General features: G+C 48.9%; 1 protein-coding gene across 1 annotated transcript in view; it reads left to right on the forward strand.

Annotated features, from left to right (window-relative positions):
- HMCN2 (hemicentin 2) overlaps positions 1-19605 on the forward strand; it is a 138053-nt gene that overhangs the window by 1004 nt on the left and 117444 nt on the right. Inside the window, exons 2-4 of the mRNA XM_033123909.1 lie at positions 13255-13325; positions 14494-14652; positions 15474-15596. Coding sequence (XP_032979800.1) covers positions 13255-13325; positions 14494-14652; positions 15474-15596 — 353 coding nt within the window. The remainder of the gene's footprint in view (positions 1-13254; positions 13326-14493; positions 14653-15473; positions 15597-19605) is intronic.

The following is a 19605-nucleotide window of genomic DNA, read 5'->3' on the forward strand; positions in this document are numbered from 1 at the left end:
ACCCCACCCCCCGCGCCCCGAGCCTCACACTTCTCCCCAGCAGGCAGCACCTCCTCCCCTGCAACCCCCAACTTTTCAGCTCTGTATTAGAGGCATACGCTGGAAAGGGGTTCCTGGGAGACCCCATTGTGGGGAGTTTTGGACAAACAGCTGCTGAGTATGACTCCTGAGCTGCTGAGTAGCAGTACATTTTCTCTAACATGGTTTAATGACAAAATTCAGAGTTATAGCACAGTGAACATCTTGTGGTCTGTTTCTGTCCGTGGTCTAGAACTTTTGATTACTATTTTACTCGGCTTTATCATATATCTTGCCATCTCTCCACCTTTCTATCCAGAAGGATAGCTTTATAAAGCCCAAAAAGGAAATAAAAATGGCAGATTCCTTGCCAAATCGTACAGACAGGTGTTCTTTGCTGAGGAAATGCAGTGGCCCAAGGCTGTATGAGATGGTCGGTCCTTTTAGAGGAATTTGTCTTTATTCATCACGACTGCATCACAGATGTTTAAAAGTGGGCATCGGTGGGTGTGACACTCCCAGGCGGTCCTCAAGCTGAGTCTGGAGATCCTTCAGCTTCCAGGAGGTCTGGGTTCCTTAGCGCTCTGCAGCTCAAAGCCCAGAAGCCAGGGGTCTACAAAAAGATTTCTGGGAACATCAAAAAGACAGTTCCCACCTTAGGGTCGGGGCTCAGCAAGGTTGGGGGTGTTGTGAAGCCAGGGGGTGTGAGGTCTGCCCCAGGGCTTCAGCTGAAACATTGGCATCCCTTTTCTCCCTCCAACTCTCTCCGTTTCTGGATGATTCTTGGACTTCCAGCGACATCACACTGAGAGAGCCTAGAAACCATCTAATCTACCCTCTCCTCTTACAACTGGAGAAACTGAGGCTCAGGACATGGATGGGACTTACCCAGGGCCACCTGCCAGGGTGATGTAATTTCTGATTCATAACCCGTATTTGTTTCTAAAATGCTTGGCTGCAGTTGCAGGGCAGCATAGCAGCCTGTTGGAACCAGACGTCGTGTCCTGGGGCCCAAGCTGGGGCACCTGAGGGTAGTCTTCATCGTCCCCTTTCTGGCCATCAGCTTCCAAAAGCCCTCTTTCCAGCCCCCAACCTCTCCTGTCCTCTCTGGGCGCTGAACAAGTGTGCTTAACTTTCACTCCATCCTCTAGGAAACAAAAACCCTGATCCTCCTCCCCATTTCCCTACAGACACCCCCAAGTCCGGGCACGGAGGGGACCCCGACATTAATTGAGCCCCTGCTGTGTGCACAGCCCCGTGAGGCTCCCAGTGTGAAGGGGCAGGGTTCACACCCAGGAGCTAGCAGCCTTTTGGGGCCAGGCCAGGAGAGAGTAGAAAGTGTCACCTGCTGGCTCAGGTACCAGCTCCTGACAGCGGTCAGCGAGGGAGGGGCTAACTGAAGGCTCTCAGAGGAACAGCCTTGTCACAGGGCTTGAAGAACTGGAGTGAATGTTTATCAGCCCGTGACCATTTGGGGTGGAGGTCTCCCTGTGCTCCCTGGGTGGTGGCTGATATGTAGGGACAGGTATGTGTGGGAGCCAGGGCGGAGGAAGAGTGACACGGGCAAGTAGGGAGGGGCCAGATGGGTCCAGGCTCCGAGGCTTTAGAACACTCAGATTTCCTTCTATGGGCCGTGAGCGGGGACTGGAGCTGTGGTTTAGGTTTGGCTGTGTCTTTTGAATCAGCCAATGGAATTCCCTTTACTGGAAGAGGAGCCTGAGAAACAGGGGTTTCAGCTGATGGTTCAGGCCCCCCAGGACTGCCTGCAGGGAGGGCCTTCTTAAAGGAAACCTCTATCCTACACCCCAAGGACCAATCTTTGCCGGGCAAATATCAGGGGTTCTGAACAACACATGGTTGGAGATAAACCAGGACCTGTGCTTTGGAAATAGTTTTTAAAGTGTTTAAATAAAAAAAGTGGAATATTCCCAAACTGGAAATTAGAATTTTGCTAATGGTTTTAGTTTGGCCGAAAATTTAGGTTGTTTTCAAAAATGTTACAAAAGGCACCCTTGTGTGTAAATCTTTGCGTCTTTGATTGGTTTTTCCGTAGGATTAAGTTTCCCAAAGTGGAATTCCTAGGACATTTTTAATACACGGAGTGGGGTGGGCGACTCTTCAAATTACTTTTCAAAATGTTTTGGAAGTTTAAACTTCTACTAGAGGCATCTGAGGGGCTCATTTCAGAGAAGCTGCTCCTAACACTGCGAATTAGGATAAAAACACTCCCCCTGCCACACACTTAGGTGGAAAATGTATCTTCTTGTTTTAATTGCTAATGAGGCTCAGTACATTTTCTAGTGTCAGTAGATTTTGGAGGGGGGCTGTGAATTTCTTCTTTGTAAATTGTCAGTTCATTTGCTCATTTTTCCACTGTGGTTGTAATTGTTTTCTTATCAGTCAGTATGAGGACTTTATATTGATGGTATTAACGGGGTTTAGTTATTTGGTTAGTATTTTTCCTGGTTGTTTGCTTTTTAGTATTGTTTGTGATTCCTGGTATTCTGAAGTTTTAAATGTTTGACTTTCTCCCTTTGTAATTTCTTCACTTTCATGCTTAGATTTTTTTTTTTTCTATCACAAAATCAGTTAAGTACATACATGTTCTAGGTTTTCCCTTTTTCCCCTTCTTTTTAACCTGGAAACTCTTTTTAAAAATTGGTGCCTGAGGTGAACAATCATCTAATGTGATTCTTCTAGAATGGGATAATTAATCGTTCCGGTGCATTTTATTGAGTAATTCTTTTTTATTCATTTGGACCCTGCCGTCATCCCAAATTACTTTGTTAAGAATTTATCTGGGCTTTCTATTTTGTCCCCCTGTATGACAATCCTTCCCCCAGGAGCACATTATATTTTATTATTTGTCTTTAGCATACGTACTAATAAGGCAAACCCTTCCTCATATTTTTTTTCCTTAAAAAATTTTTTCCCAGCTGTATTGAGATGCGATTGACACATACTATTGGGTTTGTTTAAGTTTGTAAGTGCTGCCTTGGTAGACTTATAAAATGTAAAATGATTACCACTACTTCATCACATCACATAATTAATATTTCCTTTTTGTGGTGAGAATATTTAAGATTGACTCGGCCACATTTAAGTTTCTGGTGCAGTATTACTAACGATAATCAATATTCTGTACGTTAGATTCCCCAGGCTTTATTTATCTTATAATTAGAAACTTGTACCCTTGAACCAAATCTCCCCATTTCTCCCAAGCCCTGGTGACCACCATTCTACTCACTGTTTCTCTGAGTTTGGTTTTTTTTTAGACTCCACATATAAATGAGATCAGACAGTATTTGTCTTTCTCTGTCTGACTTATTTCACTCAGCGTAATGCCCTCAAGGTCCATCCGAGTTGTAAACAGCAGGATGTCCTTTCTTCTGGCTGAATAATATTCCATTGTGTATATGTACCACCTCTTCTTTATCCATTCATCAGTCGATGGTTAAATTTTTAAAAAATAAACTTAATTTTAAAACAGCTTTAGATTTACAGAATCATTGCAAAGATAGCACAGAAAGTTCCCATATCCCCAACACCCAGTTTTCCCTGTTACCAACATCTTACATTATTATGGTACATTTACCACAAACAACCAATATAGATATGTTTTTACTCACTAAAGTCCATAACTTATTCACATTTGCTCGGTTTTTCCTTAATACCGTGTTTCCCCAAAAATAAGACCTAGCATGACAATCAGCTTTAATGCATCTTTTGGAGCAAAAATTAATATAAGACCCAGTATTAGATTAGATTAGATTATACCCGGTTTTATATTATAGGAAAATAATACCAGGTCTTATATTAATTTTTGCTCTGAAAGATGCATTAGAGCTGATTGTCCGGCTAGGTCTTATTTTCAGGGAAACACGGTATCCTTTTTGTGTTCCAGGATCCCATCCAGAATCCCACATTACATTTAGTTCTCATGTCCCCTTAGGCTCCTCTTGGTTGTGACAGTTTTTCAGGCTTTGTTTTTGATGACTTTGACAGTTTTGCACAGTATTGCTGAGATATTTTTTCCCTCTGTTGTGATTTGTCTGATGTTTTTCTCCAGTGGGTTGGGTAATGGGAGAAAGACCAGAGAAGAACGATGCCGTTCTCGTGTCCTGTCAAGGGTACATGCCATCAGTAGGACTTACCACTGTGATGTTGACCTTGATCACCTGGCTGAGGTGGTCAGGTGTCTGTACTCTGAGGTGACTCTACTTTCTCCCTTTCCACACCATTCTCTGTGGAAGAACGCCACTCTGTGCAGCCCACACGTAAGAAGTGTGTTCCATTTATAGAGGGTAGAGGATCTCTACAACTTTTTTAGAATTCTTTTGCCTGAGAAACTTGTCTCTTCTCCCATTTATTTGTTTATTCATTCCTTTCTTTATATGTATATTTCTATGGACTCATGGACATTTATTGTATACTTTGGGTTATAATTCAATACCACTTTATTTTGTTGCTCAAAATTCTCCAACTTTGGTCTTTGAAAACTCTTTCAGTTGGCTCCTGTGTGCCTTTGATGCACCTTCATTGTAGTGTATTTTTTTAAAAACACTCTCTTCTTTTCTGACATGACTAGATGTTCCAGATTCATCTATTTCCTGCCCTAGTCCTAGAATTAGCAATTCCTCTAAGGAGCCCTGGTTTCTTTTAGTGAAAAATGGTATTAGAAACCAGGATCTGAGTGCTAGACATTCTTGTTGCTACTCAGGTGTTAGAGTTTCTAGAGTCTTGGCTGACAGAGCAAGGAGATATATGTGGTATGTACAACCCGTGTATACTCGTATACCTATATCTACAAATATTTCTGTATGTGACCATCTGTATTAAGCTGAACATGAATTCACACTGGTGTCTCTACTTGGTTACGATGTGGCTCATTCTCCCCTCCGACCCTGGCTTATCGGTAACTTTCCAATCTAACAGTGACCAACCTGGCTTCCACCATCCACCACCCCTGCATGTAACGGTTCCGTTCCAGCACACGTATGTATGGCTTTAGCATTGTTAGCTCACACCGCCTGAGAGACGTTTCAACTGGAGTACAGTTCTTTTGTCTTGCGTCTTACAGACTCTACTCATTTCCAGAGTTACTTAGGCCGGCACTTTATTCATATTCTTTTTATTCAACTTCTTTATTTTCAAAACACTCTTGAACATGTCTTGTTTCCAATGACAAACAGAAAAATGCAATCAAATTCCAGAAAAAATTTCCTACCACGATTTTGCTTGGAGTTGTGTTAAGTCTTGATTTTGGGAAAAACTATCATTAAAAAATTTCAATTGTTTCTACCTAGGACCCATGCTTCTTCCTTTGTTCATACATTAATTTCCTTCAGTAAAGATTTATAGACGTGTGTTTTTTCTCTCCGCTCATTTCTTTTTAAAATCATTTCTAAATATTTTGGTTTTTTGTTACTATTTTGACCAGGAATTTCTTTTCCATTACATTTTTTGCAAATGACTATTGCTAATATGTTGGAAAGCAATTCAGTTTCATATATTTATTTTGCTTCCAACTTTCCTACTGAAGTTTATTATTTTTTTTAACTAGTTCTAATTTTGGGGGTAATGTCTTGAGTTTTCTAGGTCGACCAGCTCAGCCTGTCCAAATTATAATGTAAAGAGTGCCAAAAATAATGTATACACATTTTAAGAAAGGAAAAAACTATATTAAAATTGTAATACGTACTATATACCGATAACAAAAGATGAATACAAGTAATGTGTATATATTTTTTTTGGCATCCCCGGTATTGTCTCCTCTTTCAGAGATTTCACTGGTTTGAAATGGGACATGGTGTTCATGAGCTAGGATTTCCCGGACACTGCTAATCCGTGGTGGCTGCAGCCATTCTTGTCTTGCTTCTGATTGTACACTGTTGGATGATGTGGGCTCTTGTTTGTGGGTTTCTTCATCAGGTGAAGGAAGATGCTTTCATTCCTCATTTACTAAAGGTTGGGGGGAAAAACCCCGAAATCCAAAAACATAACAAACCCAAACAGGGATGGGTGCTGAATTTTAGCCATTGACTTTCTGGCTTTGTTGAGATGTTCCTAAGATCTTTCTCCTGTTGACCCATTGGCGGGATTCCTTCGTGCTGAACTCTTTCCACATTCCTTGCATAAGCCCTGCTGGGTCTCCATGGATGTTTCTTTCAGATACAGCTGGACTCTATTTGCTAGTGTTTTGTTTAGGAGTTTTGCAGTATGTACGATCAGTAAGTGACTCTTGCTTTGTACTTTTTTTGTAAGTTTTAGCATCAGGGCTTAGCTCTTTCAGTTAATAAATTACTAACTTTCCTCCCAAACTTGCAAAATTAATACATGCCTGTAAAATATTCTAATAATACTACTCTCAAGAGATGCAAACACTTTTAATAATTTTGTGTCCTTCCAGACCGTGTGTGTAATTCCCTCATATACATTTATACACATACTTTTTTTATTATGTAAAAAATGGGATTATACTATGAACACTGTTTGCAACTTGCTTCCCCCACCTTGCCCCCCTCCCCGACACAATATACTGTAGATCTGTTTCCATGTCAGGAAATACAGGTCCACCTCACCACTTTTAATGACTACATAAGATGCTACAAGAAGAGTCTCAATTTATCTTAAGCTTATCTTGATTTCTCCAGCCATTCCCATATTGTGGAAAATAGGTTGCTTTCAGTTTCTTTACAATAATAAATAGGTCTTCAGTTTTCTGTACATTTACAAACATACAGAGGGTGCCAAAAAATGTATACACGTTTTAAGAAAGGAAAAAAGAAAAAGCTATTAAAATTATAATACTCAATATATGCCGATAACAAAAGATGGATACAAGTGATGTTTGACTTCTGCAATTACACATTGCTACTGTAATTCAATTCAACTTCGAAAAGTAATGCATAGATAACATCTCTTAAAATGTGTATGCACTTTTTTGGTCCCCCGGTACTTATAGGCTAGGTTCTCAGAAATGTAATTCCTTATTAAAGCATAAGAGCGTCTTCAATTTTGGTAGATATCACCAACTACCCTCCAAGAATGCTGTACCATCTCATCCTCCACCAACAGAGTATGAGATGGCATTTTCCTCACACCCTTGCTGGCATCTGGGGACATCACTCTTCCCTTTTTTGCTCAACTGATCGGTGAGAAATGATGACCCATTTTAATTTGCATATGTTTGATGGTGGGTGAGTTTGAGCATCCTGTCTGGGTCCCGAGGTACACCACCAGCTTTCCTCAGGTAACAGGTGCTTTTAGTCGGTCAGGAGTGAGGATGCAGGCAGGACTCCCCTGTGAGCTAGGGTGGCTCTGCCTCCAGCTGCGTTCTTTGCTGTGTGTGTGTTTACTGTCACCCTGGAGTGGCATTGCCAGGAACCAGCCTCTCATCATGAACTAGGTATGATCGATCTTGCTCTGAGGGGCAAATGCAGCCCTTTGGCCGGGCCCCGGTGCTTCTCTTCTTGGAGGCTGGGAGGTCTGAGCCATGAGCTGGATTAGGCACCTCTGTCACTGTAATGACAGCTCATCAAAGGGCGACATTCCTGCCTGGGCTTTTCAGGCATGAGTCTGTGCAGGGCAGGGGTGTGAGGAGAGACAGGCTGGGGTGCCTTTGAGAAGAGCAGCAAGGTGAGGACACGGGGGGTTGGAGGGTGGAGGCTGCCCGGAGGGGCTGGGGTGGCCTGGGTGGGCTGGGTCATCTTTACGTCATGAATCTATCCATCATGGCAGACCCCATTATTGACTCACTCAGTAGGCACCTCTTGAGAGATTACCATGGCCGGGCAGGGTGCCAGCCTGCCATGGCCCCTTCAGTAGCCAGGCCACAGCCAAGGGCCAAGTTCATTAGCCACAGTGTGGTCCCATGCTGCTCTGAGAGGTGGGGAGACAGAAGTGACATTTGAGTTGAGCCGGAGAGAAAATGGGTGTGTGGGAGAGGGTCTGTACAAGACGGGGAGGTGGGCACAGGGAACAGCAGAAGCGGTGGCTCTGAGGCTGGCAGGAATGTGGGTGGGAACATGTTCTTGGAGAAAGGGAGGACTGGCTGACATGGACATTCTAGGCAGAGCCGGAGTCCACTGGATGTTCAGGGCAAGAGGCCCTTATGAGGAGGTGCTCAGAGACGTGGGTTCTGGACTCCTGGGCTCTAAGGAGGAGGCTGAAGAAGGTTCTGGGGCCATCGTGGCTCTACGGACAGAGCCACTTGCGCAGTTGGTTTTCCTGCCCCACCATGTCTGCCCTCGGGAGTGTCTTCAGGGGACTCCCCCAGACCTGTGCTGGGAACTGGCTGGACTTCATTTTCTCCAGCCCCTGTCTTTTAGAAATGGGAGAACTGAGTTCTAGAGAGGGGATGCAGTTTGCCCACAATGGTGGCAGCTTGAGGGACCCTGCCCGGGACCAGTGCCGCTGGAGGAGGACGTATGCATGTATCCAGAGGTGGCCCCGGGATCCAAGCCCCATTTCTGAGAAAGAGAGGGAAGGGCAGGCCCTGGGACAGTCCTCGATGTGAGGTCTTTCCGAGACTGGACCCCTAGTTCCTGGCTGTGGTCTTGACCAACTCCTTCGGGCCACGTGAGGCTGGGTGAGGGGCTGGAGCGCCACCTGGGTGACGGGCGGGGTGGTGCTGCGTATGCATGGTTCTCATATGTCCCTGAGGCTCCATCTCCATCTTCCTTTCGTTGAGTGGAAAAAATCTGCCTCTGGAAGATGATTTCAGGCCAGGCTTCTGGAGCTCATATGCTAGAGGGTGGCAGAAATGGAGTCAAGGTCATGGGTTTAGTCATGGCTGTGGCCAGCGGGCTCTGCGCTGAGGGACCGCACGCTGCATCTGCCCAGCTGTTTGGCAAGTGCCCACCTCCAGTCACGAAGCCCCCCTCCCCTCCAGGATCAGGAATGAGGGACAGGGGTACAAGTTCCGAGCAGTTGCAGCTTCATGGGCGGTAGAGAGCTTGGATCTGGGGTCAGACGGACCCAGGTTTGAATCCCATCTCTGCTGCTTCCTTGTCGTAAGACCTTGGGCAGGTCACTTGACCTCCCTGGGCCTCAAATTCTCATCTATAAAATGGGGGTAATAAATAATAGACTTCATAGGTTGCTGTAAGGTTTTTCCGAGTGAATGTATGTCAAGTGCACAAGTGCATAGAACAGAATCTGGCCCTTAGTAAATATTAAAATAATGGTAGCTGCCATCATCATCATCAGCACCACCGCCATTGTCACCATTGTGTTTAGAAGCAGTGTAGCGAGTGGCAAAGGGCACAGGCTTTGGAGCCAAGCCTGTGCATTTGGACATTGTTCTAGGTTGCATGGCGTCCTCACAAAATTCACGTCCTTCCTGGAGTCTCAGAATGGGACCGTATTTGGAAATAGGGCCATTGAAGCGGTAATTAATTAAGAAGAGATTATACTGGAGCGGGGTGGGCCGATACGACTGGTGTCCTCATGAGAAGAGAAGAAACAGAGACAGGCCCAGGGAGAGGGCCCTGTGACAACCGGCAGAATTGGAGTGATGACGTGTACAAGTCAAGGAACGTTTTATCTTGCCAGCCAGAACCGTGACCAGAATCAACTCCCTTTGACTTCTTGTACTCTCATGAAACAAAGCCCCATCCTCCATCCCCATGTCCCCAAGTAGAAAGCATTTAGGTCGTAGACGAAGGACAGTCCTCCAACTGCAGCACCTTTCCTTTATGATAACTTGTTTTATCAACTTCATTTTCCGCTGTTGCTAGGAGGGGGACAACACACGGTCAGCCTAGCACTGGTCCAGCATCGGGAGCTATCGGGGTTGGCTGACATCGCTGGCAGATCATGCTGTGGGGGGACAGGTTCACAACTGGGCACTGTGGACGCCTCCCGCAGTTTCCAGGCCACAAGCAGTCACTGTTGATTCTTGAGTAGGGGCCACGTGAGCAAAACCAGGCTCGAGGGGCTGCGGCTCCCCATTGGCACGTAGTCGGATTAGAAGCAGGAACATCTGGGGATAGGAGGATAGTTCTGGAGTTACTGATTTTGCATCCAAAGTCTTTACAAATGGCTTTGCCTTTGACCCAGCCATTCTGCTTATGGGACTGTATCCAAGGAAATGAAGTAGTGCTTACATCTAATGGATATAAAGACGTTCTTAGTAACATTGTTCATTATAAAAATTGGAAACAACACAAGATGGGATTGGGCAAGTCCATTATTAGAGATTTATACAAAGGAGATACTTTGTAGCCATTAAAAATGATTTTGAATGGAGTATTTGACCTTCTGGAGAGACATTCACAGTATGTAATTCAGTGAAAATCAAGTTAAAAATAGTATTTATTTATACTTAAATAGAAATCCTGCTTATAATATTTTGCATTTATGTAAGATGTACTTATATGTTTACAAACACACATAAAAGCTTTGTGGGTTATATATAGAAATTAAAATGACCATTTTTGGTTGGTAGAATCCCCTTCTGTTTCTGCCCGTCAGGCATTTCTGTGTACCATTCACAGGGAGCAGTTGTCAAGAGCTCAGATTCTGGAGTTGTACAGACTTAGGCTCTGCTGGTTACTGGCTGTGTGTCTTTGGGCAAGTTACTTAACCTATCTGGGCTTCCATTTTCTCCTCTGTAAAATGTTCCCAAGACTTGGACCCACCAGTGCCAGGGAGGATTCAGTGAGCTAATAATAATACTCAGGAAGCATCTCAGCACATGGCCTGGTACTTAGTAAGTGCTTAGTAAATGTATCTCTAATGTCATTTATGGGGCTGCCAAAAAAATGTACACAAGTGGACACTTTGGTCAACGTTGCTCAAACAGTAGTTCACCGTAATCAGAAGTGTCTGGACGCTGACAGGAACCACTTTGAGTACCTCTTGTAATTGCAGAAGTCAAACGTGACTTGTATTCATCTTTTGTGATCGGTATATACTGAATATTACAATTGTAATAGTTTTTTCCTTTCTTAAAATGTGTATACATTTTTTTTGGCACACTCTGTGTATGGTTTTACAATGAACATGCATTATTATGTAATAAACAAATAACAAACGTTGAGTAAAATTATTGCTTTTCTCAGTCAAACCAGAAACCGAGGACCTTATATTGGAGCAAGGCTGTCTTTGCCTGTCTGTGTCGTGTGAGACCGCTGGTTGGAGCACAGACAATGCGTGTTCACATCAGCAGTGCTGGCTCCCATTCGCTGAGCCTTCGCTCGGTGCCAAGCTCCCTGCGAGGTACTTCCCTGCCTGGCTTCACTGAATTCTCACAGTGATGGTTCTCGGCTAGGAGAGCTGGTGCTGTATGCCTCGTATGACAGATGGAGAAACTGAAGCTCGGGACAGTGAAGTAAGCTCTGAGAGGCCCCTGGCTGGTGAAGGATGGAGCCAGGATTCCAAACAGATCTGTCTGAGGTCAAAGGCTGAGAGTTTGGCTGAATTCATTGCTGCAGTGTTCAGAGAAAGGGGGGCCATGAGGAAGGCTTGCTAGAGTCCAGAGCAGGCGAGGAAGGGGGTGTAGGACGTGATGAATAAATACAGAACAGAGAGGCTGGGGTCGCCAGCAGGTGACCTTTAAAGTGTATGGCAGAAAAACTGGTGTTGAGACTCTGTTCCTTGATAGTTGTGGATGATTGCTAGAGAATTCCACGGGTGCCCTTTCTGAGAAGGATCCAGGCCTGCTGACCAGTTGCCGAGTAAGGGAATTTCTTTTAGAGTGACTGGAATTTAGAATTCTCGAACTAAAAATAGTCCATTACTAGATAGAGTTCGCCAGAGACTGAAATGAACTGTTTTCCTAAGCAACCTGATGGCCACACAATCCTGTAAACCCTCCATTATGCACATGTCCACATGGTGAGTTGGAAATCTAGCCCCGTTTTCAGTCTTGTGTTACATAGCTGTGGCTTTCAATTACTGCTATTAAAAAAAAAAAAAAGAAAAAAAAGAACTTTTTACTAGAAAACATTTCAAATATATACAAAGTAAGCAGAATGGTGGAATGAATTCCCACATACCCACCACCCAGCAAAAAAATGCTGTCATTCCTCTTTCATCTATACCTCCTCCCACCTGCCTCCCCCCACTCATTTTTATAGTTCTTTTCTTATGAGGTAAAATTTACATACATTGAAATGCACAAATCTTCACATTTCTGACAAACGGATACACCCGTGGAACCCACATCCCTATCACAATACAGAACACCGCTGCTGTCTCAGACGGTTCCTTTGCATCTCCCTGTCCTCCAGACAACCTCTGCTCTGGTTTTTCTCCCCTTCGGGGAATTCTGCCTGTTCCAGAACGTCCTATAAATGGAACCACATAGCGTGCGCTCTGGCGTCTGGCTTCTCTCTTGCAGCATGACGTCTATGAGATTCGTCCAGGTGGTTGCCTGTATTGGTAGCTTGCTCTGTTTCCTTGTGAGTAGTATTTGATTCTATGAGTATACCAGAGTTTATTTATTCATTCACCAGTGATGGACAGCTGGCTTCTTTCCAGCTCTGGGCTAGTATGAATACAACTGTTGAACATTTGAGCACAAGTCTTGGTGTGGACATATGTTTTCATTTCTCTTGGGTAAATACCTAGGAGTGGAAAGACTGGATCATATGGTAGATGCACGTTTAACTTTTTGGAAATTTACATTTGTCTTCCGAAGTCGTTGAACCATTCTGCATTCCCATAGGCAGTGGATGAGCGTTCCGGTTGCTCTGTATCCTTGCCAACTTTTGGTGTAGTCAACCTAGGTCATTTAATTCTACTCTTTTTAAATGAGCTAATATATGGGGGGAGTTTCTGGAAGATTTTACTCTTGTTGATCAATCAGTCTGGTGTCGCACTGTTGCTGTGAGGTCCAAAACATTATTTGCTTGGTTATCTGTTTGTCTTCCCAGAATTCCCTTCCCAGGGAGGTTCCTCAGGGAGCCATGGTCACAAAAGAGGGGGAACTTCGGTGCTAAGGGTGGAGCCGGGACTTTGCCCTCTGGCCCTCTGGCTGCACTGCCCTGGAGCTCTGGGTTCCTTTGGAGCAGGGTAGGGGCCGAGTGGCCTGACCTCCCTTACAGGTCTGACCCTGGCAGACCTGGAAGCTTCTCCCTAACCACTTCCTGTTTTGTGGGGTTCTCTGGGCCCAGGCTTCAGCTCCTCTCACTTCTGGTGGCAGGCACATCGTATAGCTGCTGCCCCAGCCCATGGAGGCCATGCACCTGGGAGTCCAAACCCACCTGGACCCGTCTGTCTCCCCTACAGATATTGGCCCAGTGACCCTCACGGCGGACCCAGCGGTGTTTCAGAGGGAGCTGAGAGAACTCTTCGTGCAGGTGGGCTGTTCCGCCCCTGGCTGCTGGCCCTCTGGGCCGTTCTTCCCAGTCCCTGCCAGAGACCAAGGTCTTTGCTCCACCAGAGGCCAAGGTGGTGGCTTCCTACAACTGCCAGTACCTGCTTCCCAGCTCTGCCTGTGGCCTGCACCCCAGCTTGGGGGTCCTGGAGATTCTGTACTTCCTGGGGTTCCCTCCTTTATTCAGTAAACCAAGTACCTACAGGAGCCCCTGTGACTGGCACATAGTAGGTGCTTATGATTTAGTGAACGGATGGGGGCAGAAGGAGGATGTGGTGGCTGAGGGAGGTGCGAGAGGGTTCAGTTCAGACCCCGAAAACAGCCCCGAGACTGGGTCAGACACCCCACGGCCACACTGACCACCCTGGTTCAGCATCCTTCCCCCGGGTCCTTCGGCCACTGAGACCAGCAGCTTCTTGAAGGCAAACACCCCACCTGTTGGTCTAGTTCACTGCCAGGTCCCCCGAGGCCCAGAACGGGGCCCAACACAGACAGGGTGAGTGCGAGGCGCGTGAGTGAACCCAGGACAGAGACGTTTTTCTGTAAAGGTACCGCGGCAGGTGCTGAGTGTACAAGCCCGGGTGAGATGGGACAGGCTCCCTGCTCGCAGAGAGCTCCCTGCTGCTGGGCAGGGAGGGGGACACGTGTGTTTATGTGGGACCCAGTCCAAGGCGGGTTACAAAGAGGATTTGGGGAGGTGGCTTTGAATGCTTTCCCTGCCCAGAGCCCACTTTTCCTTCTCCTGGCCGTCCCTCGACCCCTCACTCCTCCGTGCCTCGGCCGACCCGTGGCCTCTTTGGGGCGTCTGTTACGTATCCCCGGGGCTCCCACCCCGCCTCCCTCACTTGTAACACTCATCGCAATGGTAATTAAATCATCGTGCTGTACTTACTAATGGAGCGTCCACCTCCCATACTAGACCCCATGGGAGGCGCTGTCCGTCTGGATGGGTGAGTGAAGGAATGGTGCGGCCCATCTAAAGCTGAAGTAGGTTGGATGCTGCATCGTGTCTCAGGGAAGGCTGTGGCTGGGCCCTGGCCTGACCCCTGGGTGGCCAGGACAGGCGCAGCGCAAGGAGATTTCCTCCTTCCTGTGGGTTTTGGAGGGATCCCTGGGTGGGCCGCAGCCACTGACACGCCCCTATTCTCCAGGGAGGCGGTGACTGCCCCGAGATGAGTGTGGGGGCCGTCAAGGCTGCCGTGGAGGTTGCCAACCCGGGATCCTTCATCTACGTCTTCTCGGACGCCCGCGCCAAGGATTACCACAAGAAGGACGAGGTGCTACGGCTCCTACAGCTTAAACAGTCGCAGGTGAGCGAACCCCCCTTGGGGTCTTAGTGTGGGGGCCTCCAGAGGGCCCTGAGGAAGCTGGGGTTCCCAGCGCAGGCAGCCCTGAGCCCCTACCTGGGGAGCGGAGGCTGAGTGCTTCTCATTCCTCCTCCTGGGGGCCAGCCCTCAGCGGCCAGCTGGTCTGGTGAATTCCGAATGTGTCCTCGTGCTCCAGGGCCCCGCCGACCAGGGCTCTCTCCTCCCTGGTGAGGCTGTTTTGATACCGACCACGCCATCCTCGCCTTTCACACCCTGCCAGCGTCCGTGCAATTTATCTGCCTCCTGCCATCACCTCTGCTCCCCGTCTCTGCTGCAGACACATGTCACCCTTTTTCTGTTGTCTCAGGAAGACGCACTGGGGCTTTTGCTTTCCTGGGAGGGGTGGGGGAAGGGATGTGCATGGGGAAGGCAGAAGGGCTGTCCGTTGGACATCCTGTGATAAGATCTCAAGGGCTGGCATAGCTTCTCTGTTCTCCCGTCTAGAACAAACTCAGTTCTTTTGACTCTGCAGCCTCCAGGCGCCACTAAGAGCAGGGCTGATTTCCACTCCCTTCTGGAAGATTTAACAACAGCCCCATTTATTGAGCACGTACGGTATTCCTGGTCCTCTGCTGACCCTTTGACCTGCACCAGTCCTGATCCCCACGGGGTGGGTCTTCTTATTTCCGTTTTACAGGTGTGTCAGCTGAGCGCAGAAGGAGGAAAGGGCTCGCCGCGGTCACTCTTCCTTGGTTTCGTCCTTGCCACTCACACCTGGCTCGTAGCCGGGAAGCCCTGAGCCAGAATGCATATCCTTTTTCCAGGTGGTCTTTGTGCTGACGGGGGACTGTGGTGACCGCACGCATCCTGGCTACCTGGCCTACGAGGAGATCGCTGCCACCAGCTCTGGGCAGGTGTTCCACCTGGACAAGCAGCAGGTGACCGAGGTGAGCCTTAACCAACCCAACCGTTCTGCATTTCATGGTGACTGGTCGCTGTGATAGAGGAGCAGTGCTGAGTGATCACCCCAGGGCAGACGCAGGAAGTGTTGTGCTCAAGGCTTTATGACACCATCTCACCAAACCGTCCTACCCTCCTACCCACCCCAAAGGCAGGTGCTACGGGTTTCTTGATTTTGCAGCCAAAGAGGCTGGGGCTTGAAGAAGCACCCTGGATTTTAGCCTGGTACCACTGCTGGTCCAGCTGGCAGGATGGACCTAGCAAATTTGGCAGAACTGGGGTGTGGGGTGAGCTTCTCCGCAGTCAGGGAACCCAGGCGTGGGTGGAGGAGCGTTGGCAGCTGCCAGCTTCAGGCTGTGTTGCTGGGACAGGAAATCCTGCTTAGGGACTTGCAGGGTGGGGCTTGCTTGGCCCTGTGGCCCAGCGCGCGGGGCTGGTGATGGTCTGCATTTGCTCAGCCTGGCGCTGACCAGGTGTGTGCATCCTTACCTTGTTCTTGGACCAGGGCCTGCCCTTCCTCTCCTCCAGGCTCCATTGGCCGCTCCCTCAGGGCTCTGCCCACTTTCTCTCTGCCCTACGCGTCCTTTCCTTCTCAGGAGCTACAGGCATGCTTCCAGGGCAGGGCTGGTAAAGGTTTCACAGCCATCTCCCTAGAAAGAACAACATTGCTCATTCCCGTGGCGTAAATACTCCTGCCTTGGCTGACTGCAAGCTGCCATCGTGAGCTCCCTGAGCAGAGTTGGGAAGCCGACTTTCTTGAGCCTGAATGAGCTGGCGCCAGCATCCCATTGGATCCTCCTGAAACAAATGTGACTGTGTCCCTCCCATCACCCCATGGGAGAAGGTCCAGACCCCGACCTGACCTCTGCCTCTCTGGTCCCATGGCCTGTGTCCTCCCCCTTGCACACTGCTGCCACTCTGTTGGCCTCTTTGCTGTGTCTTCCGTGTCCCATGCCTTTCCTACCCCAGGGCCTTTGTTCCTGCGGCTTGTTTTCCCGCCCCGCCTCCCCTGGCTGCTTCTCATCTTCCCAATCTTAGCTGCAATGCACCTCCTCAGGGTCACCTTCCTTGATTTCCCATGAGGACTGAGTCTCCTTTCATATCCTCTCCCAGCTCCTCTGCATAATGGTAATTTTACAATTGTGCAATTATTTAATGTCACTAGGCTGTGAGCTCCCTCAGTGCCGGCCGTTATGGTTCCCGTTTGCTACTGTATCCCCACAACTCTCACAGCCACCAGCACATAGCAGGTGCTCGGTAAATAACTGGTGAGTGGACAACACAGGGCCCCTTGCGCCTGAGTCCCTGGGAAGAGGAAGGCAAGAGAGGGCCCGGCCGGGAGCCAGCCCTGCTCTTACCTCCTGAAGAGAGTTTCGTGAGTTGTATATTTATGGACTGAAGAGAACAGTCCAGGCCATGTTTAGATTAGCATGCCTTAACTCCCTGTTGACAGATGGCGTTTATGGTTCTCTGTGACACATTAGGCTTTACTTTTTGGCATGTCTGCCTATTCTGGCCTTGAGCCGGCCAAGTGAGCGTAGAAAGCATTTCAGAGCACAGGGATGGCTTAATCCTGTCTGTGTGTGTGTGTATGTGTGTGTGTGTGTGACCTATTTGGGCAATTGCATAGGAACTGGGTTCCTGGCAGGGGCAAATCAGATGGCAGGACCGCTGGGCGAGTCGGTGGAGGACGGCTTGCCCAGGTGTGGGGCTGGCCTCCCCTGTTCTTTCCCTTGAGGCAGGGAAAGTGGGGGCATGCACTGGCTCCTGGCCCTGGTGGCGGCCTTCTGCCCTGGGAGCCTGGCTGGACAGTATGTGTCTGATTCAGTGAGACCTCCACCGGCCAGGATTGGCCGCCTCCGGGTAAGGGCCTGGAGCCCTTTCCTTCCTGGACACAGCTCTGTCATTTGTTAGCTTAATGCCTTGGACTTGGCCCCTTCCAGATGTTCCCAGACGTTCGACATGCCTGGGAAAGTGGCCCGGGTAGCCGGGGCTGTGGTCATCCTTCCAGGAGAGGAAACGGTACCGTTGCCCCAGCCGAGGGGCTTCCGCTGGAGGAGTCCTCAGAAGTTGCAGAAGTCCCCAAACCATGCCTGTGTGGTTACTCCTTTTACCTGCCATCCTGTCGTTTATTGAGCACCAGCTGTGCCAGGCAGCAGAGGGACCATCCGTCAAGCTCAGTTCCCAGTGCTTTTATGTATTGTGCTTCTTCTGGTTGTGGGGTTGGCCTCATTGGTTCCAGGGTAACTCAAGGAAAATGAAGACCCCCCCTCTCCCTGGTGGGGGCAATTTGGAGTCTTTGCCATCCTTCAGCAAATGGGGGGGGGCAGACAACACAGTCCCTGAGGTCTGTCCCAAGGTGTGCAGTTTTGATTAAGACTTAGCTAGGTCCAAGAACCCCCTTGCCCCAGCACAGCTGTTCCACGGGCTTCTTCCGAGCTCAGTGTATTGTCACCAGTCCCTGTGGAATGGGTCAGAATTGCTGGGCAAACCCCCTCACCCTGCAGCCTTCCTGGGTCCTGGGACGTCCTGTTCTGGGATCTCAGACCCTTTCCCTCTCTAGCACCAGCAGGTACAAATATGGCAAAATGCCCCGATTTTGTGCATCAAGTAGGGGAAAGGTGAACCGCCTTCTAAGACAGTAAGGGGGAGGGAGGTCTGACCAGGTGGTTCTGATTAACGGACCAGGCGGCACAGGCTTGGGAGATGACCTCATCCTGGACCCTTCCCAGAGGAGGAGGTGTGGGAAGGGTTAGGGCCACATGCCGGCTTCAGATCCCAGCCTTGCCACCTGCCTGCTGTGTGACCTTGAGCTCAGTGTCGACCTCTCTGGGCCCCCGCTTCCTCATGTGCACAGTTGGGTTGTGAGAACCCCTGCCTAGTGAGACGGCAGTGAGGGTGAAAGGAAACAGTGTGTGGGAAGCCCTCAGTGTAAGGCTGGGCCCTGGGAGCCCCTGGTGAGGGTGGGCCGTGGCCGTGACTCCAGCCTCAGCTTTGGTGTGGAGCCCAGAATACACCCTGTGGCTCCAGCGAAGCCCCCGAGGGGTAAGAGCTGTGTGTGGAAAAGGTTCTCAGGAGGGTAGAGCCTGGGACCAGTGCCTGGGTTGCCCAGCTGGCAAGGGCTACTGTTCTCTGTCTATCAGCGCCCATGAGCTTCCTGACACAGCACCTGGGATCCGGCCCTCAGTTTTCTGATCTGCAGTTCTGAGGCCCATTTGGGCCCTGGCTTCGCCTCTTTGCTTCCTCAGCCTCCCTGGCTGTCAAGTGTCCTGGGAGGAGCCTCATGGAATGATTTCTCTTCCGTGAACGGCTGAGTGGCAGCCATCTGGCTGGGGCAGCAGCGCCAGATTCTTTCATTCTTTCCCCATCAGCGACAGAGAGATAAGCCCCAATGCGTTGCTGGCTCCCAGCGCACCCCCACACCCCCGTCCCCGTCCCGGCTAACATCTGGAAGTCATTGCTTTCACCAAATAAACACTAAGCTTGCTTGATGAAGGCTCGCTGCTCGAAAAGCTCCCTGGATTCCACTCTGAGCCCTGGGGGCATTGTAGGGGCCGGAAGGCCTTGCCCCCAAGCCTGGGATTATTGGGGCCTGGCCCCTATAGGGGTCAGCCTCCCCTGCCCCCAAGTGGTGATGGGTTTACAGGGCAGGCCCCATGGGCAGGCCACCTTCTGGTGAGGTCACTGGCATTTTGTCCCATCTCAGCCCTCCCCATGTTCAGTAGCCTAAACTCTTGGGCCTGTTCCCTCCATCACAGCATTGTAGAATGAGTTTATGACAGTTGTAACACAGTAGCGGTGTAATTTGTCTGGGTAATTGTCAACTGGTGTTGCCACCACCTCTTGGCAGCTTTGCTCAGTTATGATTTCCTCCTGACCCCTGACAAGGTCTAGCCCCGGGGGAAGAGGACAGTCGTCACAGAGCTGTTGCTTTGCAGTTGGGGGAGTTGCTTCTCTTATTTTGTGAGCTGCTGTCCAGCTAGGAGCCTTGGCTAC

This window comes from Rhinolophus ferrumequinum, chromosome 12 (assembly GCF_004115265.2).
Source record: "Rhinolophus ferrumequinum isolate MPI-CBG mRhiFer1 chromosome 12, mRhiFer1_v1.p, whole genome shotgun sequence".
NCBI lineage: Eukaryota > Metazoa > Chordata > Mammalia > Chiroptera > Rhinolophidae > Rhinolophus > Rhinolophus ferrumequinum.